The following is an 18,987-nucleotide window of genomic DNA, read 5'->3' as shown; positions in this document are numbered from 1 at the left end:
TATTCAGCTGACCTTCCTATCTGTTTAGCAAACCCTTGCGTGTATACAAATCCTCCTCTACTGTGTTCAAATCCCCCTCACGTACGTTCAAATCTCTTTCTTGCTTGTGATCAGGTTGTGCAGTCGCATATTAAAGGCATTCTGGCTTTTGTTAAGGGCATTCTTGCAGTTGTTATAGGCATCCTCATACCTATTTATGGTATTCTCGCGGGAAATTAGGTTGTCCCCAAGCGTGGATAACTTCTTCCAATCATTTAGCAGTTGCTGCTCTCGTTCTCATAAATCATTGTAAAACTTTTGTAGTCGCTCCTACCACTCTTGCATAGGGATGTAATCGAATCGAGTCGAACTCGAGTATCGTGGTGTTCGAGCTCGACTCGACACTAAAAAGGCACTACTCAATCGCGAGCTCGAGTTTGAATAATTGTTTGAATACTCGAGATCAACTCGATTATGTTCGATTTTCTTGCGAGTATGATCAAGCTTGAGTCAAGTACTAAAGTAATTTGCAACTTTAGAATTATAAAGTAAATCAAGGATTTTGATATATAAAAATTTGCGTTCACTCAAACTAAACCCATTCGGACCCTTAAAAATAGGTGTTAACATAGTTTTTTAATCTAAATTTGAAATTCAATTAAATAATGGACTGAATTTTGGCTAAGTTAGAATTAAATTGAATAAAATCCAACCCATTTAAGAGTTTTAAATGAGCCAAACTCAAGTCAATATAGAAGAGTTTTCTTTGGGTTTAAGTTTGGGGTTATTGAAACCCTCATTTGCAAAGCCCAAATGATAAAGTTATGTATATATATAGAATTTGGTTGAAACAATAAGGTTAGTAAGGGTAATTTAGTCCAAGGGCAATATAGTCCTTTTATTATGATATAAGTGAGGGTAAATTAGGTAAAAAATTTTAAATTAATTACTAGAGGTAAATTTGTCAAAAAATTTAAGATACTGAATAAGGGTAAAATAGTCAAAAAATTTAATATAATTAGTAGGGGCAAATTATTCCATTTATTATCATGTTATTGTGTGGCAGAATGGTTATATAATATTCCGTATGAATTTGTATGATTTGCAAGGGCAAACTAATCCAAATATTGTTATGTTGGTAGAAGCAGCAAATCAGTCAAAAAAACTTTAAATTAATTAGTAAGGGCAAATTAGTCCATTCATGTTATATTATCATGTGAAGGTAAGGTTATATAATTATGAGAGTATAAATTTATATTATTTGTAAGGATAAATTAGTTTAAAATTTTATTATCCTATCTCTCAATCATCCCAAGATGACTAATATCACCTCCCCATGAAATTATTTTATCCCATGAATAGGGGATTGATTTGGTTAATTTGAATGTATCATCCCATGTATAAAATACAACTAAATATGGGATGACATATGATAATTAATATAATACTGTGTCATCCCACAAACCAAACCAACCCTAAATGACTATAGATTTAGGGTCCAAACGGGCTTTAAACGGACCCAAACGGGCAAGTTTGCTTAAGCCGCCTTGTCTTCAACACTTACAGAAGATGAGGAGGTTTAAGCAAAGATAGCACTTAGATTTTTTTTTTTTTTAATCTTATGTCTTTTCTCCTAAGAAGTTGGCAGTGGCAACAATAGATGGATGAGGAAATATGAATTGGGTGTCTATTTTTTGAATTTATTGCATGTTTTATTCTTATTCTTCAAAACATATGGACTCCATTCCTGAATTGTGTATCTGAAAAACAACTATTGGCCGTTGAGTAAAAATGCTAGATTGCAACTGATTATAGTGTACTAAGAAATAATGATGTTTTGCCTGCAGTTGTACTTAATTTGAAACTAGAGGAACTAAGGATTTTGTTGTGTATGAATTGAAATTTGGAACAAAGAGTACAACCAACCCCAAGTGCTGGTATTTGTGTAACTTCCCCAAACTTAAATTAGCAGTCCTACGCTCCTATTTCTACAAACTTATCCATCACTTACTTCGCTGCTTGTGCCTCCTCTCTCTTTCTGGATTTCCTAAGTTGATTGTCCAATATTACAATATGGAAAGGCAAAGAACAAGTAAATCCTTTGGTGACTTTATGAAGGAATTGCGTTTTTCTATTGGAATTGCGTTGAGGGTGAATAATGCTGGTTAAAGTGTTTGTTTGAATTTTTTGATGCCCTGAAGACTACAAGAGGATCAATGGGAAGTAATTTGCTTCGCATAATCTATTAAATTTTCAAGAAAAAATTAAAAGGAATGAGTTGCTTCTCTTGCTATATATGCTATATCTGTAGTTTTTTTGTGTGATAATCTTATGACAAATTCTTCAATGTCAGGTATTGATGTTGTGGTTGACAGTTGGGGTGTAAACTTAGAAAAAGATCTAAAAATCATAAGCAATTGGGGCATAGTGATTTTTGTTGACGCACATGGACCCTCGACGGGAAACATGGTATTTGGAACGGCAATGGCCAAGCAGGCAAGAGTTTGAGGTAATTTTATAATTGTCGTCAACTTCATGTACTTGGACTAGTTTGGTTACAAGATGTTTATGGGGTTTCACCACCTTGGCATTATTTAATCTAGATATCTTTTTCTGGTTGCTTTCATCATTGACTCGTTTTTTGCATTAACAAATTAATTTATGAGCAGTACGGCTTTTGGCTTGTGGATACAGTGCTTAATAGTTAATAGATGGTTCAAAACGTTGGACAAAGCAGCAAATTTTGTTGAATTTTTAAAGAAAGAAGTATGGCCGCCAGAGATTGAAAATGGATCTGCGAAGCCTGTGGTGCACAAAACACTTCGACTGTCTGAAGCAGCAGCTGCTCACAAGCTTATGGAGCTCACTGACAATTATCAGAATCTGTACTCAGTAATTTGACGCTTTGTACTATGGCTTGAGCATTATGCCTGTACTGGCAAGGTAGCAGGACATGTTATGGGGAAGATTTTTTGCTTATTCCTGACTTGGAAAAGTCCTGAAAATCCTAAATAGCAGCACATGCCATGGGAAAGATGTGAACCCCCGCTTCCTAACCTGGTTTGTTCTGTTTTATTTCCCAAACACTGTTTCTGAAGTCGGGTTTCAGCTTCATTTTCTGAAGTCGAGATTGTAATGACCGGGGAAAATGGGCAACTTCTTGTCGGTCTTACCTTCCTCCATACAGGTAATCAAAGGTCGGAGCTATATGGATGACGGACGGGCATTGTTTTGTCCAGTCCAACTTGGTTGTTTTTGTTATCGTTGTTGCTAGACTGATTGTATATGGCCTGGAATATTTCATGGTTTATGTAACATCTCTTATGGTGCTCCTTGGAGATTGTAAGGAAAATGTTGTCACTTGTCATGTGGTATTTGTGTTGCATTTATAGATTCAAACAGGCGCATTTGTAAAGCCCATTAGTCAGTCATCAAAGGGTTGTCGAATGTCCACTAATTTACAAGTGCTCGTGGCTGCGTCTTCTATGGAGGGTGCAAGAAGTATAATTGTACAATTTTGGAACGTAAAGGAAGTTGAATCTTTACTAATTAGGCTGTACCTAGTTTAGCGGAATACTCTCTATTTACAGTGCCTTTTTTGGTGAAATACTTTATGCTTACAGTGCCTCTTAAATATCCTTTGAATCAAGGTAAAAAAGGGATTACACTTATGAGGTCTAAATTTCCTTTGAATCAGGAAATACCAAAACGAGTGCTCAGAAGTCGTAGTATTTGAATTTACAAGCTTAATTCGTAAAATATATCCTAACATATTTGATCTATGCAACAGCACACGAGCCTAATTACCATTATGAGATCATAAATTTAAGGGCTAATTACGCTTTGACCCCTCTCCCCCGAGCCTCCGAACTTGGTCCCTATTAACATTTTGTCTCCGTTAATTCTAAATATCTGACGACAATTAATTTATTGATGATTAAAATACACTTATATTTTGCAAGATCAAAATACCAATGACTAATTTTTGAACACATGTAATCTATTATTTGAGATTTTTTTGCTATAACACTTTTTTTTTTCAATGTGATTTATATGAGATAACTCGTGATTGAAAAAATAAAAATATAATGAAAACGTGTTTGGAGAATTTCTAAATTTTTTCCTGAATAATTTTGAATCCAAACAAAATATGAAGAAAGGTATGATTGTGGCGCAAAAACACCAACTTGCATTTTATTGACTTAGGAGAATCTTGTGAGAGTTGTAAGGGAAGAGAAAATTATCAAGACCAATCAATTTTTAATATTGAAAGGAAGAAAGAGAGATGGTGGAAACTCTTTGATAGAAGTTATGAAGATTTCTCCTTTTTGGATTAATCTTATATATACTGTTATTGTATATACTATCACCATTAAATATATGACACATGTGCAAAATTTGAATTTGAAATTCAAAATTTGCTCATATATCATCAATCTAACCATGATAGTATATATACTGATAGTGTATACAATATTTACTCATTCTTTTGACTTTACAACATAATTTTTTAACTCTCTGGTGTTCTGCTATCTTTTACCTTTAGATTTTGATTTAGCTAACAAGCACTAATGGCACTCATTAAGGCCCCATTTGGGGTTGTAATAGCTTATAAAGAAGCACTTTTAACACAGATACTTTTAACAAAAGTACTTTTAAGTTACCAAAATTTGGACTCCTTAAGTTACAAGAAATTAGTTATCAAATACCATAAAAATGGAGGGAGGGTGGAGAGGGATAGATTGGATGGTATAGGAGTAGGAATTATAAGTGAGAGATTCTGAATTTGAAACCTCTTATTAAAAAAAAACCCTTAAAGCATTCACATAAAATTGAATGCATAGTTACTTTTTTGAAAGTAAATTCGACACATTGGACTAATGATCTACAATTTGTTTAGTATGAGTACGAACACCAATTACAACTTTTGAAGTGACTAATTTCTTTACTATTAGAAAATACAGTTGTGAGTTATAATTGACAATTTCAAACAATTCTCTCATGGTTTCTGGAAATTATACACCTCTTTTTTGGGCCTAAAATGACTGTTTTGACAATTTTTTCTGTATTGTCAATGATGAATTTGTTCTTTTGTTAAAACAAAACGTAAATATTTTCGTAATATCAGTAAGAACACCAATTGCAAGCAATAGTCCTTTACAAAACCAATTGCAAGTTTAGTAAATTGTTAGGACAAATTACACTTTACCCCCCTGTGATTTAGTATTTTTTCTACATAACCCCCCTATCGTTTTAAAAGTTATATATAACCCCCTCATGGTTTGAATTAAAGTGTCAAAGTGACGGAAATAATCATTCATAACAGAACTTTTAAAATGTCGAAGTTACCATCATAAATATATGACACACTAATCCCGTATGATTTTATGTTTTACCATATAACTCCTTTATAATTTAATATTTTATTATATAACCCCCCTGTGGTTTTCAAAATATATACATAACCCTCTTTGGTTAATAAATAATTTTCAACTTTACATAAGGGTATTTGTAACATTTTAGGTGACTCCGTTATGAATGATCATTTCCGTCCCTTTAACACTTTAATTCAAACTATGAGAGGGTTATGTATAGCTTTTAAAATCATAGGAAGTTATGTAAAAAATACTAAACTACAGGGGGTAAAGTGTAATTTGCCCAAATTGTTATTATCTCTAGTTTTGCATTCTTTTCTGTAAAGGTCGACCATCCTTCTTTAAACTGAATTAGATTTGATCCCATTGTTCTTCTAGCTTTGTCCGCTCCTTGATGGTTCAATCATGCACCTCCATCTCATAAAACCATCTTCTGTGACAAAATTTTGTGCGTCTTGTGTTTCATCTTGGTATGCTAATGTCACTGTACAGAAAATGTGCAAATCCAAAATTGCGACAAACAAAGAAAGATGATCTGATTGAAGACGATATTCTCCACATCCCAAACCTGACATATATGCTTAGGATAGCATGTTGGTAAGTGTTGACTCTTCCACTCGAAAGACCACAAAAATTGAGCTTCCGTTTCAAAGATAACAGTTGACATCCTACTTCCTAAACAGCGGCTAAGTTATTAAGCTGCATGCTTTGATGCTGCTTCTGGCCAAAAGACTTATGGTAGTTTATTCCTATCAAACATCCACAAAGTGCTTAATTGAGTACTTACAAACTTCACGATTGTTTGAAACACGGCCATACGGTTAACTAGTGCAGGTGCACTAGTGCAGGTGGTAATATAGCCTACCATGGAGGATTACTTGCAGCTGCATGTGTTGATGATCTAAAGCCTTTGGAGATAAAAGGGTTGATATTGCATCATCCATTTTTTGGCGGGACCAGGAGGACTGATTCAGAATTGAGGATGGCCAATGACAAGGTAATACCACTTTGTGCAACTGATTTCATGTGGGAGCTAAGCTTGCCAATTGGCGCGGATAGAGACCACGAGTTCAGCAATCCGATGATGGGAATCAATCCGCAGCTATTTGAACTGATCAAGGCTCTGGGATGGAAGATTTTAGTCATCGGGTGTGCAGGTGATCCATTGATTGACCGTCAGATTGAGCTGGTAAAGAAATTAGAAGAAAATGGTGCATCAGTGAAAGGTAAATTTGATGAGGGAGGATATCATGGCTATGGTTATGTTAATCCCACGGCCAAAGCAATAACTATGGTTGTAAAAGGGTTTGTACTATCTTCCATCACTTGTTGAAAAAGATTAAACAATGAACTCTGAACCATGGAATATATGGAAATAATACGAGGTTTTTTTCTTTTTCTTTTGCTTTTAAACAAAAAATGCAGATCCATCTTTTTGCCAAAATTAGTAGTTCATAGCTTTCGGGATACTCTTTTCCTATTGTCTTCTAAGTATTTCATCATTTTGAATGCAAGGCTCTATATTATAAAAGGTAGTCCTTGAGCAGCAAATTCTGGAATATTGAGTTATTACTAACTATACTACGCATATCAGAGTACCCCCCCCCCCCCCCCCCCAAAAAAAACCCCCAAAAAAAAATGCAGTGAGAATCGTGTTTAGAGAATTTCAAAAATTTTTCCCAAATAATGTGGAATCTAAACAAAATGTAAATAAAAGTACTATAGTAGAATGAAAACATCAATTTGCATGTGATTGACTAATGGGAATTTTGTGAGTTGTAAGGTAAGCGAAAATCATGATCAAGGCCAATCAATTTATAGTTTAAAGGAAGGGGGAAAAAAAAAAAAGAAATAGTGGAAAACCGGTGCAGAAGTTTTCGAGATTTTTTTAATTTTTTTTAACTTTACAACATAATGTTTTAGCTCTTTGGTATTTTGCCATCTCGTAGTTTCAAGTTTTCGATTAGGGCTAATGGGCAACCACTAACAGAGGCATCAAGTGTTAGTTTTTTTGAAAAAAGTACAATTAATTTTGGAAAGTATCTAAATACAGGGAATGCAATAATTGTGAATTTAGGCGCATTAACCGTGCTTGCTCAGCCGCTAGAAAAATTCTTAAATTTTTTTATATCAATGACTAGTTTTTTCTTTTTTTTCTAGTCAAATGATCCACATTCCCACATAAAGTAAGTATTAATCTCAACTATTATGTATAGGCATTAATGTCATCAAGTTAAAATTTTGTATGGAAGTTCATTATTAATATTTGACTAGGCAATAAAGCAGCAAAGTATATATATTTAAAGTTAAAGGGAGCAAATTATTATGAGGGGTAAAGTTCGAGGGGACAAACTATAATTACCTCTTAATTTAATGAGAACGTTAACCTTTACAACCATGACACATTTATTCAATTTCTACTAATACCCACTTTTTTGGCTGTCCTACTAAATTGATCATTGATCATTACCAAAACATTGATAAAACTATCTGCTGCTTCTGCTGTTTAGATGCTATTTGTGAAAGCTAAATTGGATCTGTGATTGGAAAGACATCCATTGCTAGAAAATGCTAATGGAGTAGCTACTTCCCATTGAACCATAAGATGCATTTCGAGCCCTGAGTTTGTCTTCCTATTGAGCTAGCCTCAGATATGTGGTCTTTTTCATCTTTTGTCATAATAAAACTAGGGGCTTGCGATGTTAGCCTAACTTGTGGGAAGGAAAATATAAAGTTAGATCAGTTAATGTAGACAAGCATTTTGAATTAAAAGCCTAGATCAATTGATATATTGATCCTCAGCCTTTGACTGTCAAGGGCTAGGTCTCAAATCCCAAAAATTAGTAGCTAATTAAAAGAAAAGACAAAATCAAGATTTGTTGATGATAGAAGAAGAAAGGCAATTGAACAAGAAAAGGAGAGTTTTTGCAGAGAAAGGGAATTTCCAATTCAAGTACGAGGTAAGTAGCAACGTGGGAATGAATAAGGTCATTTGAGCATACATGTCTTGTTCCTCATAACAGGTTACATGGCAACAGCCAGCACTAGATGCACATAGACTTGAAATGTATTGGTTTTCCTCGCCAATTGATGACCTATCTAATCTCCCTGACTAATAATCTAGAATCTGTTTAGTATGTGTGACTGGCAATTAATAAGAACACCAATTATAAGTTTTGAAATGACTAATTTCTTTACTATTAGGAAGCATAGATTTAAGAGATAATTTCAGAAAGAGGTTTCTAACAACTCCAAATACTTCCCTCATGGTTTCTGAAATTACACACCCCCCCCCCCTCGATGGTCTAAAGTGACTATTATGTCCCTTTTATTCTACTGAAAACAATTAATTTGTTCTTTTGTTTAAAAATAAAAAGGGCAAATTACACTTTATTCCCAGTGATTTAGTATTTTTGTACATAACCCCCCTATGGTTTCAAAAACTATACATAACCCCCTCATGGTTTGAATTAAAGTGTCAAAGTAGCGGAATTTGCAATCCATAACGGAATCACCTAAAATATCAAAAATATTCCTATGTAAAGTTTAAAATTATGTATTAACCACATAGGGGTTATGTGTATATTTTGAAAATTATTAGGGGATTATATGGTAAAACATTAAACTATAAAAGGGTTATATGGTAAAATATAAAATCATACGGGGTTAGTGTGTCATGTATATTATGTTTATATATTTTGGTTACTTCAGCAGTTTTAATTGTTAAACAAAGGTAATTTCGACATTTTTAAATGTTCCATTACCAATGATCATTTCGTCATTTTGACGCTTTAATCCAAACCATGAGGGGGTTATGTATGGCTTTTGAAACCATAGAGGGGTTATGTACAAAAATACTAAATCATACGAGGGTAAAATGTAATTTGCCCTAAAAAAAACTTTATTCATTTAGTAATTTAAGTAAGACACCAATTGCAAGCATTAATCCTTATAAAAACTATTGTAAGTTTAATAAATTATCAATAAGTTAGCTCTACCATGCTTCTTTTCATTTTGAAAAGGTTGATAATCGCCTTTTCAAAAACTGAATTAGATCCTAACGATAATAGTGGACAAAGGTTTAGCAACCTTGATGGTTCAGTCGTACTTCCCCACAGGATCATCAAACGATATTCCGAGTAGTAATCCCTTTACCCTTACTCAAAAGGACATCCAGGTTAGCAAATCCAATTCGTGGATTATTAACCCGCTGAAGCAGTTGAATCCTCTGCATTGACCAAATTTACTCAAATGATTTTCTTTCATGGAGGAGGATTCGTGCAATTTAGTGCAACCTTAAATACTATTGGCAATTTCTGCACTGAAGCCATGATTGGATTAGATTTTGTCTGGTACATGATCCTATTCTGGCTACCTCTATTCATTGACATTTCATAGCCAAGACCATGTACATGGTACTTACATGTGCTTCTCTTTTTTCTATGCTAATGTTACTGTACAGAAAATGTGCAAATCCAAAAATTCGACAAACACAGATGATTTGAATGACGATGATATGGTCCACATCCCAAACTTGACATATATGCTTAGGTTAGCATGTTGGAAAATGTTGACTCTTCCACTCTAAAACGCCAGAAAATTGAGCTTACGTTTCTAAGTTGACATCCTTCCTAAACAGCCGTAACTTATTCGCTTCATGCTTTTGATGCTGCTACCTGGCCAAACGGCTTATTATGTTAATTGCTATCGAACATCTATAAAAACTTGAGTACTCATAGAACTTCACAATTATTTGAAACACAACCATACAGTTAACTAGGACTAGTCAGAAGAATGTCTGATATATCACCAGTCGATCCTAATATTGATCTATACGGCTTCCTTGGCATCATCCGCTGTCCTGATGGCACAATCAGACGTCTTCCAGGACCAGCAACCCCTGCCTCATCCGATCCCAGAAACCCTTTACACCTTTCAAAAGACATATCTATAAACCAACACAATGGCACTTGGGCTCGCATATATGTACCCCGGGAAGCATTTGACTCCTCTCCGGACACAAAATTGCCTGTGATAGTTTACTTTCATGGTGGAGGATTCATTGTAGGCAACGTATCCACACCTCTGTTTGACGATTTGCACACTGAACTCGCGATTGAAATCCCAGCAGTGATCATATCAGTTGACTACCGCCTTGCTCCAGAGCACCGACTTCCGGCAGCCTACAATGATTGCCTGGAAGCATTGCACACGATTAAAGATTCCAACGACGAATGGTTGGAAAAGTATGCTGATCTATCAAAGTGTTTTCTCATGGGCACTAGTGCAGGTGGTAATATAGCCTACCATGGAGGATTACTTGCAGCTGCATGTGTTGATGATCTAAAGCCTTTGGAGATAAAAGGGTTGATATTGCATCATCCATTTTTTGGCGGGACCAGGAGGACTGATTCAGAATTGAGGATGGCCAATGACAAGGTAATACCACTTTGTGCAACTGATTTCATGTGGGAGCTAAGCTTGCCAATTGGCGCGGATAGAGACCACGAGTTCAGCAATCCGATGATGGGAATCAATCCGCAGCTATTTCAACTGATCAAGGCTCTGGGATGGAAGATTTTAGTCATCGGGTGTGCTGGTGATCCATTGATTGACCGTCAGATTGAGCTGGTAAAGAAATTAGAAGAAAATGGTGCATCAGTGAAAGGTAAATTTGATGAGGGAGGATATCATGGCTATGGTTATGTTAATCCCACGGCCAAAGCAATAACTATGGTTGTAAAAGAGTTTGTACTATCTTCCATCACTTGTTGAAAAAGATTAAGCAATGAACTCTGAACCATGGAATATGACATTATGGAAGTAATAGGAAGTTTTTTTTTCTTTTTCTTTTTGCTTTTAAACAAAAAATGCAGATCCATCGTTTTGCCAAAATTAGTAGTTCATAGCTTTTGGGATCTTTTTTTCCTACTGTCTTTTAAGTATTTCATCATTTTGAGTGTAAGGCTCTATATTCTAAAAGGTACTCCTTGCGCAGCAAATTCTGTAAAAGTGGGATATTAATGCTAAGTACATGTATCAGAGTGCTTACCCCAGAACAGGCCGATATTAGACAACGTTATATATTGATTTGTTTGGATAGGGTATTATTTGAAATATTATTTGGAATAATTACTGTAGCACTTTTTGTAATGTGATGTATGTGAGATAAAAAGGTAATTGGGAATATAAAAAGGTGGGTTGGAAAATGTGTTTATGATGCAAGCGAAATATTATTTGAAATAAGTTTTGTATCCAAACATTATTTTTCAATTATTTAAGTTGAATACTTGAAACAAACAACGATAAATCCCATCACAAGGGAAAAGTGTGTTCTAGATGTTCAAAGTTTCCCATTTTCAACATGGCATGCATTAATTACTGCATATGTGTACTCCACGAGAATCCTCCTAATTGTTGAACTCTGAAGAACAGAACTTCAAATGCCAACCTATATCCTAAGTAACAAGCAAAAATGCCAAATCACATTAAGAAATTCAAAAGTATGGATGCACGGAATGGGAGTCCCTCGAATCCCCTGGAACATACTGAATAGGTCTGTGCTTGTACCTCAAGGTTATGGTCTACATGCTATTGGAACTGTGTAAATCTCATATATTTATGTAAGAGATAGATGTCATTTGAAAAAGTGAAATAAACTAGAATTCCAGATTTTTGCAGGAAATTTGAAGTTTTCAGACTCTACTAATTTACAAGCGTGCACCAAATAAATTTCAAAACATATGATATTTCGCCACTATACTGATAAGCTTCAGTTGGATTATTTTATCATTTATCAAGCTGATGGCTTACGCATCCTTAGGCTGAAAGCCTCAGATATGACCATGTTATGCCTGCTGTGGGAGGTGACAGTGACAGGGAAATGTAAATTGATAAAACTTGAGACTTTTACCACTATTAGGAGCCTGGTATGAAGCTAAATATCCACCAGACTTCAGAGGAGAACATTGATGCTGCAAACACAAACAACTTCTACCAACTGGTGTCCATTTTAAGCCATTGTCCTGTGATAGATGCAAGTCATGTTGAGCAATTCACCTTCCTCTCTTTAAAGACTCCCCACAAATATAACAAACCATTCCAATCTGGCAAAAAGGAAAATGCATAATTAATTAAGGCAAAAAAGAACAGGGAGAATCTATTATTTTGTGCATGTTCAAATCTAGTCTTCAAGATTAAAAAAAAATTAAAAATAAAAAGTTAATTCAGTTCATACAGTGGGAACTTTCAGGAAGAAGGTGGGATGAGAATATAAGAAGCTCAATCCGGTCGAAATTTCCTTTTAGAGCTATATCACAGTCAACCATGTATTGCACCAAGCTCTTGTAGTTTATATAGCTGCATCAGAATGAAAGAATTTAGTATAAATTCTCGAATGATTACAATTTGAACATAATGGGAGAAGAAAAACAGGAAGATCATACCTTTCAATGTCTTCTGCAAAAATGTAAAGGCCAATACTATCATCTTGGGGATAATATTCCTGGAACTGAATAGGCCATGCAGTCAAGCGAGATACTTCCTCCAAAAGAATTTTGTTGGAAAAGTTCTTTACTGCTTCAGGTATTTTGGATGATGACATTGTAGACAAGTGTGCTTGAATTCTATACAAGATTCTGGGCAACCTTGAAGAGTTCTGAATTTCGCATTCACCTCTGTAAGAATTTTAGAACATGCATGTGAAACATCTTAGATTTCATACATTCTGCAAGAAGTGCACATTTCTAATTCATTAATTAGAGAGCAAAATTGTGTGACTAGAAAAGAAAACACACTTCCATATGTAATCAATCAAGGGAACAGCGAACGCCCTATAAGCATCAATCTGATTGCAACATGATGGACCAGCAACTATCTGGCTGCTTCCATCCATATCCTTCACCCTTGTTGTATCAAGAATGGAAAGTGAAGAACAGTCTAACAGGTGACAGTATGAAGCATGATCCAAACTTCCAGTTCTACCATAGTCTTCACTTCCACTTCCATTTGATAAACATTTATTTGCTGAGGTGAAAGGAGATGTCTGGGGGGCTTTCTCAGTAACACTGGAGGATGTCCGTAGCACTGTCAGTTTTTTTTCTCCAATTGCATCAGACCAACTACAAGGATTTGTCGACTCCAACAAGCGATGAGATGTTTCACCTTTCTGCTTTGCCTCCTGAGAAGCATCAGACACACTGGCAAATCGTACATCCTCAACCATATCAGCTATAGGCAAGCACAGTGTCTTTCCCTTGCCCGCAATGACTGTTTTTTAGGGAGACAGTCAAGAAGCACAAGACATCAAAGTGAGGAAATTTAATTGACAGATGAAAACATTTAATAGAATCAAGAAAAACTCGCCAGGGGATGGCAGTTGTGAAGGGCATGAAACTAGACATGTGCATAAGGTGTATGGCTTTGAATTTTCAGAACCAGTGGAAGGCCAAATTCCATGAATTACCTGAGTCATCTGAAATCTGAAGAGGGTTGATATTAAGATATTTGGTTCCACAAACGTCTGGAGGTGTACATTTACCATGAGATTCAAACTTCTTATCACGTGATGCTGCAGAAACAAAAGTACCATCTTTTGTAGAGCCGACTTGCAGCCTCTTAAATCTGGTGTTAGATGTCATTTTAACTGAAATATGTTCATTCATGCACCTTAATCTCTTCAAACTGCCATTGTCAGAAAATTTTGCTGGAATCCTCTTAATTTTTGGACCAACAGCTTTTGAACTGCCACAGCTCGCATCATTAAGTGGCAGAGTTTTCCTCATTGTTCGAATAGTACTACCTTTTTTCTTGTAATGAGTTTTAACGGAGAATTTCCTATTTTCTGGAATTACATCCAACCGCTGTACTTTTGGCCTCTTCCCTGAATCATTAAATGATCTTGACTTACTCAGACTACCTGCGAAATGGAAGACATTTCGCCATAATCAAAGTATCAGAAGCAGGGTTCAAAACGACTAATACAGAGGATCGAACCAAGATACAAAATTTCCAGAGTTTGAGGATCAAGAATCAATACCAGTTGCCGTTTGAAATAGTTTGGTTTTTGGCAGATTTCGACCTGATTTCCCTTGAATGCTTTTAGTTTGAGAAGAGTAATCATTTGACAGTGACAATTTATGACTAGGCTTCACCTCAAAACCTGGAGCCCGAGCTTTGCTAGAGTCTTCAGATATACAAGAAGGCCGACTTTCTGGTCCAAGTGCTAATCTTTTTGTCATTGACGTACAAATTACATTGCCTGAAGTTCTCTTAGCAGATAGTAGAGAACTTGCTTCGTCTCCACTGCTCTTGTCAGCATCCAATCTTTTAGTATTTATATCATGAAGTTCCTTGAAATCATAAGTATTTGACATTTGACACCCTTGGTTTGATGGATTTAAAGATTCGTACTTTGGACATGTAACAAGCGTTTCAAATTTGGTTTTGGTCATCTTATCTTTATCTTCTGATAGCATGCACTCTTCACACATCCAATTGCTGTAAGGAACTGTCTCCAACATTGGGCACATGCAGTAACTATCACAAATAACAGACAGAGAATATCTAAATCATACTCCATCCAGGAGAAAACATCAAGAAGTGCACAAGCAAAGCATAAACATCCATTGCCGGGACTCATCTAACTATTTAAAATGAAAAGAGCATTCACAGAACAATTTCTTTTTTTTTTATTAATTACTTACACATGCTCTGCACCAACATTGCACTTGCTACAAACAGCAAGAAATTCCTCCTGTCCAGCATCTCCGCAGATGTCACAGACCTTTACCTACGTGCCAATGACAGCAACCATCTCATGTCACTCCAGGGTTTCAATCACCCAACAAGCATGAACACATAATCATAAGAATAACTGGAAGTGTCATACAGATTCAGGGAGGCTGAGAACCACTGCATATTTGTCTTATTTATTAGACTAGTGCCATGGAAGTCAAGCTACTATATCAGAAATATTTTCAAACTGAAAATGAAGAGCAGCCAGCAAGTACTTACTTCATAGTTTTCCTCTATGTTTACTGATAAATATTATCATTCTTTCATCTTTCTCGTGTTCTCAGGACTAAATTATAAAGTAGTCCAACAAATATCAAGAACAAAATATTAAAGAATAATCAATTTCATAAAATACTACCACACAAGAATGTTAAAAGAGTAAAAAGTTTAAAAGTCTAACCTAAAATACCCCATATCTGAAACAACAAATCCATTAATAACTTCTCTGCTTTTGATTTTAAACACTAAGACTGGTAAAAGAAATGCATTACTTTCTGTTTTAAGGTACAATTTAAACTAAAAAATTAGACAACTACTCTGTGGCAGGACAGAAGATTGCATTAGGCTGGTAGCACTGGCGGGTAGATGGCTGCTGTATAGTGCAGGAGGTCAGGCATTCAACTCCTATTAGCAAACCTACTGCAGTGATTAAAACCAAAAAGAAAAATAATGGACAGAGGACTCCTACATTTTGTTCAAGTTATGTGAACACTTCCAGATTATTGTTCAGAAAGATGTTAATTACTTTCTGCATTATACAAAGAAGCATCGGAAGTCCAGTATATAGTATCAAATAAGCAAAAAAGTAAGTCCATCATGTAAACACAAATATATATATAAACAGCATGTTAAATACTCTAATTTTCTTTCGTTACACAAATCTCCCTTTCTGCAATGTTCAAGTAGGACAGCAACAGTAAATCTGCACAGGACTTAATGTGTCAAAGGAACACACTATAAGTGAGAGCATCTGGGACCATTGCAACTTTAGTAATCAATCAACCAATAAGTTCAGAAACTACAAAATCTAGTTCTATGACCTCAGTACTTTCATCACCAGAATGTCTAATAATCAAGCCACTGTAATGAGGTAATAGGAAAGAAAGTAGAACATACGTCATACAGGGAAGCTGATTCACCATCACACCTCACAAACTCTGAAGGCTGAGAAGGTTTCTCTGCATTTGATTGATCAATTGAGGTTATGCCTCCATTATAACTTGAGCAATTCACGAATCCAGTAGCACCATCTTGTGCAAATATAAGCTTAACAGTTTTTTGGCTATCAGCTACATCTTGTTTGTGTTGCACCTTTTCAGCCCTGACCGTTATGACTGAAGATGATGACCCTGTCTGATCCACGGAGCTACAGTGAAACTGCCCCTAAACAATATAAAATGTTTCAAGTAAACAATTAACCAAAAAAAAAACTGTTTCAAGACCTTTAAAGAGGTTGGACCAGCATAATAGTCATTCAAAGAAGACAACTAAGCTGAATTGATCTGAAAGGAACTATTAGCTATAATTGAACCCACTGTTTCATCTATTTTGTCCGTGTAAATACTTTGATTCTCAGCTGAGAAGCATGGGCCAGCTCCTTCTACAAATGAACTTCGATCATTACTGCTATCTAGAGTGCCACCTTCACTCTCATGAGAAGATGCAGCAGAAGTTTCAGAAACCTGCTCAAAATAGGCATCATGTTCACAGGATTTATCTGAAGAACAGTTAGATTTACCTCCCCTCTGCAAGAGTTCTCGGCCGAGATGCATGCAAGAGGCACAAGGGGTGGAGCAGACATTGCACCTTCCAAATTGAGTTGTCATATCAAAATTTTCCAGTTTAAAACCTGTCCAAACAAAACTTACTCTCCCACAACAGAAAAGTAGAAACTACTGAAAGTAGAAAAGCACAAATAACATGAAGATTCCCAAAAAAAATAATAATAATTTTTTTTTTGCTATAGATGCAACGTACTATGAGTTCCAGATCTGTTGGCCACCTGGTATGCTTCTGGTATTTTTTTTAGAGTTTAAAAAAACAGAGTATTGTAGGACACATAAAGCAGAAAAGACTCCTGATAATCTTGACAATGGTAAGTTTATGAGAAAAATTCAGTAGAAGTTACAAACTCGAAGCAATGTGATATATCTTAAATAAGAGATGGAATGGAACTATCACCAAAACTAATGCCTTTCAATGATCTGACACCGTTACCTAAACATATATACGTGCTTAAAAAAAAAGTGCAAGTAAGCATGAAACCCTATATTTCATATCGCACTGAAAAAGAAAAAGGCATTTCTTCATCATCCTAAGTTTTCCCAAAAAATCTTCACAGAATCACAGTTTAAGATGTATGCACTGCTGAAATAAATTCAGAAAAACAGAACATCAGAAACCTCTCAGCTTCGAAAGGAAAGGATAATATTAACAGCACGGAAATAAAATTACTGTTCGAGTTTTTTTGCCAATGAAGCTTCAAAATATCATCAAATAGTACTTATTATACCTAAAAAAGGAACTATTCCCTTATACATAATACGAAATGTTGCACTAAGCACATGTTAACAACAAAAGCAGCAGGGATTTGTTAATATGATGCCAATTTACACCTCGTTTAAATTGTATCAAGATGGTTCATGTTAAGCAAACTTAGGTTGTGTTTGGATTGCATTTTCCGTCATTTTTCATGGAAAAATTACTGTAGCGATTTGATATATGTGAGGGAAAAAGGTGATAGGGAAATGTGATCACGGAAAACGATAATATTTTCCGACGAAAACCTTCAATCCAAGCAAGGCCTTAGTTGCTAACCCTGGAATCTGATTTTGTCTGACACTTAAGGGTCTTTATTCCTCGTCTTAAAACGAAATTCAATTCTCCCAGTCGCCATTCACCAACCCATTCCGCCTTCCCTGCTAAAAATCTAGAAAAACAAAATGCTATATGTGTTCTTCTACTATTAGAAATCCTTTGAGCAACCCTTTTCAAGATATTGTATCCTGCAGAATTTCAGCTGCTTAATACAGAATATCTTATCAATTACTAGAATATAATCAAGTTCACCAGACAAAGGGAAAAAGAATAAAGAAAAAAAAACTAAATTAAATATCATCAAGAGCACAATTTGATGCCAAGTAAGACAAGAGAAGCAGTAACCACATAAACATATTTCTAAAACCCTAAAACCCCTAGAATTCAACCAAAGCAGCAGAACATTATCAACCAAAAAAAAAATTTTAAATGTTGCGACTGAGGGAAAAAAAAAAGGAAAATAAAAAAAGAGAAATAGGAACAAAGGCTTACCGGAATCAATCGAGCTTTATCGATAAACTTCTTCAAAAGTCTCGAATTTGCAACGTTTTACTAGTTGGAACTTAGAAACTCCAAAAACCAAAAATGAAAACTAATAATCATGCTATATATTTGTTCGAACTTCAAAAGAAAAAAAATGTATAATCAAGTGAGAAATTTTCTTCAAAATTATGTGCTAGTTGGCTGTTTATTTATCCGACCGCAAATTTGGTTAGACTTCGACCAGAAATTGGTTTATTGACTTTTAAAAGATTTCGAAAGTGGCGGGCTTTGTTAAGTGGGCCATGAGGCCTCCACCGCCGTCGTCACTCTTAGCTGTGGCGGAAATTTTGTAAATTTGGTCCTTAATTAAGACCTTGTATTTCAAAAGTGCCCCATAAAAAGTGCAATAGTTATATATATATATATATATGTAAACATAATATCGCTGACAATAATTTTATTTACTACCTTGATTTTTTTTTTTTTTGGTTCATTACAAGGGAAAGGATGAAAATTCGATAATATATTTTTTTTATAT

At 35.3% G+C, this 18,987-nt stretch overlaps 2 protein-coding genes across 3 annotated transcripts; one reads left to right on the top strand and one right to left on the bottom strand.

The window, feature by feature from the left end:
- Positions 1–9,836: 9,836 nt before the first annotated feature.
- Positions 9,837–18,814, bottom strand: LOC113703308 (ASI1-immunoprecipitated protein 2-like). 2 transcript variants are annotated; one of them, XM_072061906.1, is made up of 12 exons: positions 18,459–18,814; positions 16,888–16,998; positions 16,685–16,791; positions 16,266–16,532; positions 15,059–15,144; positions 14,392–14,891; positions 13,819–14,271; positions 13,151–13,622; positions 12,800–13,030; positions 12,592–12,713; positions 12,268–12,460; positions 9,837–10,982 (listed from the first exon to the last, which is right to left on the bottom strand). In XM_072061906.1, exons 2-11 carry the CDS (start codon positions 16,973–16,975, stop codon positions 12,396–12,398), a joined length of 2,391 nt encoding a protein of 796 aa, XP_071918007.1. In that variant the 5' UTR covers positions 16,976–16,998; positions 18,459–18,814; the 3' UTR covers positions 9,837–10,982; positions 12,268–12,395. The 2 variants fall into 2 exon arrangements, with proteins under 2 accessions (XP_071918007.1, XP_027080428.2); XM_027224627.2 differs by having other exon boundaries at positions 16,685–16,998.
- On the top strand, positions 10,149–11,249 carry LOC113703829 (carboxylesterase 1-like). Its single transcript, XM_027225308.2, has one exon. The coding sequence runs from the start codon at positions 10,149–10,151 to the stop codon at positions 11,127–11,129; it is 981 nt and encodes a 326-aa protein (XP_027081109.2). The 3' UTR covers positions 11,130–11,249.
- Positions 18,815–18,987: the final 173 nt, after the last annotated feature.

Source organism: Coffea arabica, chromosome 8e, assembly GCF_036785885.1.
Source record: "Coffea arabica cultivar ET-39 chromosome 8e, Coffea Arabica ET-39 HiFi, whole genome shotgun sequence".
NCBI lineage: Eukaryota > Viridiplantae > Streptophyta > Magnoliopsida > Gentianales > Rubiaceae > Coffea > Coffea arabica.
This window is presented reverse-complemented; position numbering and strand designations above follow the sequence as displayed.